At 48.3% G+C, this 9,164-nt stretch overlaps 1 protein-coding gene across 1 annotated transcript; it reads left to right on the top strand.

Annotated features, from left to right (window-relative positions):
- The first annotated feature begins 5,265 nt into the window (after positions 1–5,265).
- Positions 5,266–7,647, top strand: SOWAHB (sosondowah ankyrin repeat domain family member B). Its single transcript, XM_006871584.1, has one exon. The coding sequence runs from the start codon at positions 5,266–5,268 to the stop codon at positions 7,645–7,647; it is 2,382 nt and encodes a 793-aa protein (XP_006871646.1).
- The last annotated feature ends 1,517 nt before the right edge of the window (positions 7,648–9,164 follow it).

The following is a 9,164-nucleotide window of genomic DNA, read 5'->3' as shown; positions in this document are numbered from 1 at the left end:
TTATGGCGATCCATGCATTTCAAAGTGGAAGTATTGCTCCATAGGATTATCAGGGTTAGGATCTGTTTTGGGAGCAGAATGCCAGGCGTCTTCCCAGCCACAACTGGATAAGTATCAACTACCAATCATTCAATTAGTATTTGTGCATCTGTTTGCATCTGTTGTTGTTGTTAAGTGCTGCCTAGTCATTGTAACTCACAGTGACCTTGAATAGGGTTTCAGAGGAGCAGCTGGTGAGTTTGAACCACAGACCGTGCAGTTCAAAGTGACCTTGCAGTCCAGTGCTTATCCTACAGCACTACAGCAAGACTCCATAAGGCAGCATAGATGCTCCATAAATATTTTTGGAAATACGGAACCATATATGAAGAAGACAGGAAAATGTTTTTGGGATAAGGTAAAGAACATTTTAATAATGATCCCCTTGACCTGAGGATATGAGAGAAATAAGAGAAAAGGTCTGGATGCTGAAGCACTCAGGGTACCCAGAAATTTAAGGTGGTTGAATGTTCTTTCCTTCCTTTCTACTTCTTGTTGTTGTTAGGTGCCATCAAGTCAGTACTAACGCATAGCGACCGTATGCAGAACAGAATGAAACACTGTCCAATCCTGGGTCAACCTCACTACTGTTGCCACGCTTGAGTCCATCGATGCTGCCACTTGGCCAATCCATCTCGCTGGGGGTCTTCCTCTTTTTATCTGACCATCCACCTTACCAAACATGATATCCTTCTCCAGTGACTGCTCCTTCCTGACAATATGTACGAAGTATGAAAAACAAAGTTTGGCCATCTTGGCATCCAAGGAGCACTCTGGCTGCACTTCTTCCAAACCAGATCTATTAGTTCTTTTGGCAGCCCATGGCACTTTCAATATTCTCCTCCAACACTGTGCAGCTTTCACATGCATATGAAGTTATTGAAAATACCATGGCTTGGGTCAGGCGCTCCTTAGTCCTCAGGCTGACATTCTACACACCTATTAAGTACATCCTCAACTACAGATAATCTGATTTCCAAAACCACAGACTTGATGACCTTAGTCTTACCTATTTCACATCCAAATCTCTATCTCACCACCTCTCCAGTGACAAGTCTCCTATTTTATAACCACGGGTTCAAAAGTACCAGAGGGATTCTTCCCACGTAGCAAGGACTACAAAATGCCCACCCAAGTTTTCCACCTGATGCCTTCCTGCACCAAGCCTCACACTAAGAAATAAACACAAAAGGAGGAGGATGTTCAATACGAATCTTTTTTTTAGTAACTAACCTAAAGCCTTGTGGAGTCCTGGTGTGAACCAACTCGACAGCACTGAACAACAACAACAAAGACTTATAGATGGTCCATGTTAAAATAGGTTGACAATTGTGTGTGTGGGGCAACACACTTACAATATTTTCCCTTGGCAAAAATGACAGTGTGTTGTGAAATAATCAGAAATAATAAAGCAAAAGAAAGAAAAGTGGAAAGAAGAGGGGAGAATAAGAAAGCATGGCAAATGACAAAGAAGGAGAAAATAGAAAAATAACAAATATGAGAGGATTCTGATAAGAAAAGAAAAAGATATATTTTCAGTCAGAGTTAAGGCTGAGGTCAATAAGGACATCATGTAATTCAGAGAAATGGGAGGCTTAAGGGACTGTGGCGCTGTAGAATCAGCACAAAGCCAGTGGTTCAAATTCACCAGCGGCTCTTCAGAAACCCTATATAGGGTTGCTATGAGTCAGAAGAGACTCAGCACTTAACAAAACCAAACCAAAAAAAAAAGAATGGACAGGGCTTCCATGCATGGAAGTTAAATAAATAAAACAATGACAGTATCTTGGGCATTCAATCAGGACTGATAAGGGACAGGGAGGGTGTGGCTCCTTTGGATAAACATTGGGCTGCTAGTCACAAGGTCAGCAGTTCAACCCCACCAGCTGATCCAGGATCTCTATGAGTCAGAACACACTCAACCATACTTAACAACAACAGCAACAACAAAAGAATAGGGAGGGACACACAGGCTCTAAACTCAAAGAATCCACTCAAACCCACTGACATCAAGTCGATTCTGACTCATAGTGACCCTATATAGAGTTCCTGAGGGTGTAAATCTTTATAAGAGAAGAAAGTATCATTTTTCTAGTTGTTGGAGTCAGTTCCGATACGCAGAGACCCTGTATACGGTTTCCAAGGAGTGGTTGGTGAGTTTGAACTGCCCACCTTATGGTTCAAACTGACCTTTTGGTCCAGTGTATTGTCGTATCCTGCAGCAGCACACCAGGACTCCAGTGGAGCAGCTAGTGGGTTTGAACTACCGACCTGTGGTTAGCAGTCCAGTGTTTTATTAAATAAAGGGGAAGAGCAACATGTAGAAAATTAAAATGAAAAGTCTGGGAAAGACGCTCTTAGAAAAAAAATGTAAGACTAGCAGTTCCGCCAGACTTGAAGAGGGAATGAAAAAGATGGTTCTAATCACCGGGAGTCCTGGTGTGGTGTTGTAGGATAAGCACCGGACTACACGTCAGTTTGAACCACAAGGTCAACAGTTCAAACTCACCAGCTGCTTCTTGGAAATCCTATATAAGATCGCTATGAATGTGAATTAACTCAACAGCATTAACAAGAAATAGGAGCTCTAGAAGGAGCTCTGGTAGCGTAGTGGTTACGAATCGGGCTGCGAACCTTAAGGTCAGCGGTTCGAAACTACCAGCCGCTCCGCGGGAGAAAGATGAGGCTTTCTACTCCCGTAAAGATTTACACCCTCGGAAACCCTATACAGGGTCGCTATGGGTCGGAACCGACTCGATGGCACACAACAACAACAACAACAAAGTGGTGTAGTGGTTACGAATTGGGCTGTGAACCTCAAGGTCAGCAGTTCAAAACTACCAGCTGTTCTGCGGGAGAAAGATGAAGCTTTCTGCTCCCGTAAAGATTTACAGCCTCAGAAACCCTGTAGAGGTTCGCTATGGGTCGGAACTGACTCCACGGCACATAACCACCACCAGTGGCCAATGGGTTAAGCATTGGACTGCTAACTGAAAGGTCAGCAGTTGGAAGCCACTTGCTGACTTGAGGGAGAAACGTTGCAGTCTGCTTCCATAAAGGTGTACAGCCTTGGAAGCAGTTCTACTCTATCCTTTTCTGTCACTAAGAGTCAGAATCAACTTCAAAGCAGTGGATTTGGTTTTAGCCTACACACTTCCAATTAGGGTGAAATCGACAACCCCTCAAAGGAGAAAGAGAGCCAATTGTTCTTTGTGAGAAGCCCTGGGTTACACATTGGGTTACTAACTGCAAGGTAAGCTGTCCAAATCTTCCATTAGCTCCGTGGGAGAAAGATGAGGCTTTCTGCTCCCATAAAGGTTCACAGCCTTGGAACCCTATATAACCACCATCACCACCAAAGAGGAGTGGGATCATATTAGGCTAGTGTGTAAAATGCTCAACATTTTAAACGTGAGGAGGAAAACTTACATGCCTAGAGAAAAGACATCTTCACCACTTAAGCAAACACAGAGGCTTATGTATACACATTTTAGACTAAATCAAGCAATGTAACACTATGGTTGGTGTTGTTAGGTAGTCAAGGTGGTTTTGACTGATAGTGACGCTATGTACAGAAGGAAACACTGCTTGCCCTTGCATCATCCTCACAATCTTGCTGTTTGAGCCCATTGTAGCAACCACCACCATCAATCCACCTCCTTACCTTGAGTGTCTTATTTTTCACTGGCCCTCTACTTTACCAAGCATAACGTCTTTCTTCATGAACTAGTCCTTCCCCCCACCCATAACACTAACATTCGGTATCAAACGCCTTACCTATTTGTTGAGACATAATTCTTGTTCATTTTAGTTGCTGAAGCCATCAACTAACAAGTAGTGGTTTTCCCCTCCATCATAATGTGAGACAATTATGAAGACATAAGATAGGCGGAATATGACCCTGGTCAGTAACTTCAGGTGATTTCTTTTTAATGTGTGTTCTCCTCGAATTACATTTTAAATAAGCATTTCTATTCCTTTTGCTTTATTTTCTTTTCTGATAGCATATATAGGCTAATTTTGGAACTCTTTGGTCCATTCCCTACCTCTTTTCTTGACTTTCTTATCTTCATTTATTTTTCTCTGTACAAGTGATCATTAAGTGGGCCTTTTGTATAAATTGCTCATGCTTTCAATTCTGCTACACTGTAATGTGTATGCTATATCTTCAGGTGAAGGTCTTTTCTCAGTGTTTTTGTTGTTAAGTGCCGTCGAGTTCCGACCCATAGCGACCCTGTACAAGGTTTCCGAGGCTGTAAATCTTTCCGGGAGCAGAAAGTCTCATCTTTCTCCCGCAGAGCGGCTGGTAGTTTCGAACAGCTGACCTTAAGGTTCGCTGCCCGATTCGTAACCACTAGGCTACCAGAGCTCAGCTCAGTGTACATTTTGTTATATTTGAATCCCTTGGAATTCGGAGCCTCAGCGAAACCTCCACATGAAGAGAGAGTCGCTTTGAATGCAAAGTGAGTTTCTCAAACATCAATATTGCCTCAGGGAATCAGAAATGTTTTCTCTATAGTATTAATAAAGGCACCTTGTGAAGGTTAAATTGTACCTTCTCCCAGCCACCGACTTCAGCCATAACTTAAGCAGCTCTAGGAGAGGGCCGGAAAGGATCTTGTACAGCTTTGGTTTCCTACGTGGCGGAGACCCAGAGGAGCCGCGGGTCGCCTACCTGCCTTCCACTTTCCGGGCAGGAGCGGCTGCTCGTCCAGTAGAGCGGTTCGCTGGCGGCTCCCACGTCCTCCCAACCTCACCTACCCGATCGCTCTCCGACTCGGACCCGCCTGACTCATCTGGGATGGGTGACAGGGGGTGGGGGCCCCTCAGAGGGCGGAGGGACATCAGGAGGCGGGCCGCACCCTTCCCCCAGAGCCGGAGAGAAGGCGTAACCAGGACGCAGGTGAAACTGACTCCGACCTATCCCGGGAACTTTCGTTGCCGGGACTTGCTGCGAGAGGTCAGCGTCGCGCCGAGGCGGACTGGGAGCCGCCCTCTCCCACCAGGATTGCGCGCGGGGACTGAGTCAGGGACCGCCTCTCCGGGGACCCGCGGTCAGCCTGGCGCGCTCGGGGGCTGCAGGCGGCGCAGGGCTCCGCAGCTGATGGAGGCGACTGCCGCCGCCCGGGGTGCAGGTGACACGCGCCGAGCCCGGGTTTCTGCTGGCGGCGAAGAGCCCCCGGAGGGTGAGACGCAGACACCCGGGGAACAAGGAACGTGTCAGCGATGGCCCAGGAGCTAAGCCAGGAGGCACTACTGGACTTTTTGTGCCAGGCCGGGGGCCGAGTGACAAATCCTGCTTTGGTGACCCACTTCAAGAGCTTCCTCCGAGACCCCGACGCGTCCCCCGGCGAGCACAAGCGTCGCCGCGAGCTCTTCAAGGGCTTCGTCAACTCAGTCGCCGCAGTGCGCCAGGACCCCGACGGCACCAAGTATGTGGTGCTCAAGAGAAGGTACAGGGACCTTTTAGGGGAGGAACGGCTGCTGCGACCCCGCGACCCGTCCGTGGCCGCCGTCCCTGCAGGAGGAGCTGCACCTTGCTCCCCGCGAGGCGCGCGCCGGCAGCAATCGCAGCCGCAGCCTAGGCGGCGACGCGACCAGGAGCGAGAGGAGGAGCCTGCAGGTGCCGCAGCTCGAGTCACCGATGCAGGTTGCAATGGACACCCGGCCAAGGACGCCCGGGAGGCGGTTCCGGGAGGCGGCGGGCAGAGGGTCAGTTCCCACCAGATAGCGCCGGCACTAGCGCCTGCGGTGTCGGCTCGGGCGGGAGTGCGGTGTGCGGCGGTGGAGACTCAGGGCCAGTGTTGCTGGGAATGCCTACAGAACAGCGTAGAGGGGCTCCCGGGCGAGTCGCATCTGGACGCGCTTCCAAATTCCGCCACCGCCAAGGAGAAATCGGCGCTGGGTCTGCCTGCCCAGGATGACCGCGGGGCTCCGAAGGAGCGGCTGGAAGGCGTGCCTGCTGAGCCGGAGCAGAAGCGGACGCAGGAGCCTGCGGTCACCCCTACGCCTCCCGCGACCGTCGGGCCTGCGTTGAGCAGAGTTTCCTTGCCCGCTCTCCAGCCTCACCGTCCTCCCGCTGGAGACCGACTAGAGCTTTTGGCCCCTTGCACCCAACAGTATTCGACCCAGCAGCAGCAACAGCTGCGAACTCTAGAGTGGGTGGCCAGACACCCCCAGGTGCCGGAGGCCCAGGATCAGAGCCCGATCCGGGCTTGGTCGGTACTACCAGATAACTTCTTGCAACTGTCCACAGAGACAAATTCAGCGCCGCCAACAGGCCCCCCTCTCTCCTCTCACGCTCTCTTTCCTGTTGTACCTGATGAGTCCTCAGAACCTGGATCTGGTAGCCCTCCACTGACAGTGTTTCGTAGCATCCGTTGTCAGTTGTCCCTCCAAGATCTGTATGATTTTGTGGATCAGGAGAGCCACGGCAGTGAGGAGAGCAGCAGTGCACCCAAAGAGTCCCCTGGGGGTTCTGAAGACGGTCTGCAGATTGCCGTGGGCACCCCAGATTGCGGAAAGCGCAGGAGTCCAGCTGGAGGCATTTCTGTATCTCCAGAAGAGCGAAGCCCCAGCAAGAGCCCTCAGGACCTCAGGAACAGAGGAGTGGGCCATACTACTGAGCAAGCCCCAGTAGAGGCTAATGGCCTGGCAGGCCATCCCCAGGAACCTCTACCCTGGCCAGCTTCCAAGTTAAGGCGATCACTCAGGAGGAGCTCTCGGGCACGGCGGGCCAAATTATCCTCCTCTGATGAGGAGGTACTTGATGAAGACTTGCTAAAAAGGAGTCGGCGTCCACCTCGGCCCAGCTCCAGGAAATCCTCCAAGGCTGGGGCAATGCCCAGTCCCAGGGTGGATGCTGCATTGATTCCAAAACTTTCCAATGGTAAGGCTGTTGTTACTGAGGGGGGTTGGGCACTCAGCTCGTGGGTGCTCTATAGGGAGGGGCCTTCAGCCTTGGACATGCACAGACATGAACACAAATCATCCCTGGTACCCCTAGAAGCCAGGGAGCACGAATGGATTGTGAAACTCGCCAGTGGATCCTGGCTTCAGGTGCTGACCTTGTTCTGGGAGGACCCTCAGCTGGCTCTGCACAAAGACTTCTTGACTGGGTACACTGCCTTACACTGGATGGCCAAGCATGGCAACCTCAGGGCCCTTGAGGACTTGGTCTCAGGAGCACAGAAGGCAGGGATTGTTCTTGATGTAAATGTGAAATCTGGTTGTGGATACACCCCGCTGCACCTTGCAGCCATTCATGGTCACCAGGGGGTCATCAAATGGCTAGTACAAAGGTTATCTTCTCGGGTGAATATCCGGGACAGCAGTGGCAAGAAACCATGGCAGTATCTGACCAGTAATACCTCTGGGGAAATATGGCAGCTACTAGGAGCCCCTCGGGGCAAGCCTATTTTCCCAGTCTCCCCCATAGTCCGAAGTTCTTCCCCCACCAGGAAGGCCAAGATCCGGGAAATATCCCGAAGTGTCACCCGTAAGACTTCCTTTGCTGCGTTACTCAGAAGTCATCAAAACAAACGGAAATTTGCCAACCAATATGAAAAATTCCCCACTTCAAGGGAAAGAGAAGAGTATAGTGACTGAGGTGGGTCTTGCTCTCCAACATGCAGCTACTACACCCTTACTCAAAAGAAATCAGGGGGCAAGTGAGAATTGCTGAGAAGTTAGTAAAGAGGGAGGTAAGTGAGATGGCCCCAGGAAGTATGTGAACACATCCTGGACTCCAAGGGTCATCTGAGCTTGAAGGCTCAAGTCTTTGAATGAGTGTAACCTAGGCAAGGAGTAGGTAGAATCAGGTACTCAGAACCCAGAAAGTGTTCTCTTTCCTTGCCACCACTCATCTGGGTACAGTAAGCCACGTGGTTTCCTGAAGCGGCTATCTCAGGCCCTGGCTGAAAAGTCTAACAAAAGAGAAGTCATTCAAGGAATTGAGAAGCTCAAACAAAATCTGCTTTAGTTAGTAGTTCTCTGGCTTCTGTTCATTTGGAGAATAAATCTTGGCTGAGAATCCAAAGCTCCAGGTTTTGAAATCAAGCGGCTTCTCTTTTTTGCATTCAAATCAGTAAAATAAAAATTGCCACTGAAAAGTGAGACTTGATTTAAAAGATTTCTTAGCCATGTCCTTGAGTATTGTCCATGCCGGATAAAGTGTGAACCAATTAGTACCTATTTTGACTCTCTTTGCTACTAATCAGAGAAGCAATTAGCTAAGATCCAGTTACAAATTTGACCCCATGCAGTAGAGAAATGACTGATAGTTGTTGTTATGTGCCATGGAGTTGGTTCCGACTCATAGAGACCCTGTACGGGGTTTCCGAGGCTGTAAATCTTTACGGGAGCAGAAAGCCTCATCTTTCTCCAGCGGAACAGCTGGTAGTTTCAAACTGCTGACCCTGAAGTTAGCAGCCCAATTCATAGCCACTATGCTACCAGAGCTCCTGACTGATAGTTAGGTCCTGCTTTTTTGTATCAAACCCAAGGGGAACTTTACCAAACACAAAAAACGTGGCTTGTTTTCATAGTAACTGAAACCATTAGTAGTAGTATAGAAACTCCTTGTGAAACTTACAACAAAATTATTGCTAGTAATTGTCAGTAGGTTTGAATGACCAACCTTCACCTTCCTAAAAAGAGAAGTGATTTCACTCTGGGGAAGCAATAAGAATTAAGAGGAGAATGCCTCTCCATCATGAATCTTCTAAGCTGCTAAATACAATTTTATTTGCACTGAACTTGTTGCCAATTAAAATGAACTATTAGCCTTGAAGTGCTGTATATCTACCAGGAAGTGCTAGGAACCAGTCATTGTGGGTCATGAAATGAGAGAATGACTATTCTATAAAACTGTAGTAGAACATCAGAATTTCAGAATGCAAATTCCAAGAGGGCTGAAAATGAGATGTTAAAAGTGAAAATTGTTTTATAAAGATCTTTTCATATACTTTGGCAATGATGCTGCATTTAAAAAAGTATTTTTGTGTGTCTTCTGGCTATTTTCTCCCATTAAAATATCCACAGATCTTTGTAATTTATCGCATATACTGATTACTGTAAACTTTCTTTCAGATATTGTCTCTCAGTGTCAAATATTTTTGTTTCTT

This window comes from Chrysochloris asiatica, unplaced genomic scaffold (assembly GCF_000296735.1).
Source record: "Chrysochloris asiatica unplaced genomic scaffold, ChrAsi1.0 scaffold00169, whole genome shotgun sequence".
Taxonomy (NCBI): Eukaryota; Metazoa; Chordata; class Mammalia; order Afrosoricida; family Chrysochloridae; genus Chrysochloris; species Chrysochloris asiatica.
The sequence above is the reverse complement of the archived record's forward strand: the minus strand, read 5'-3'. Positions and strand labels throughout refer to the sequence as shown.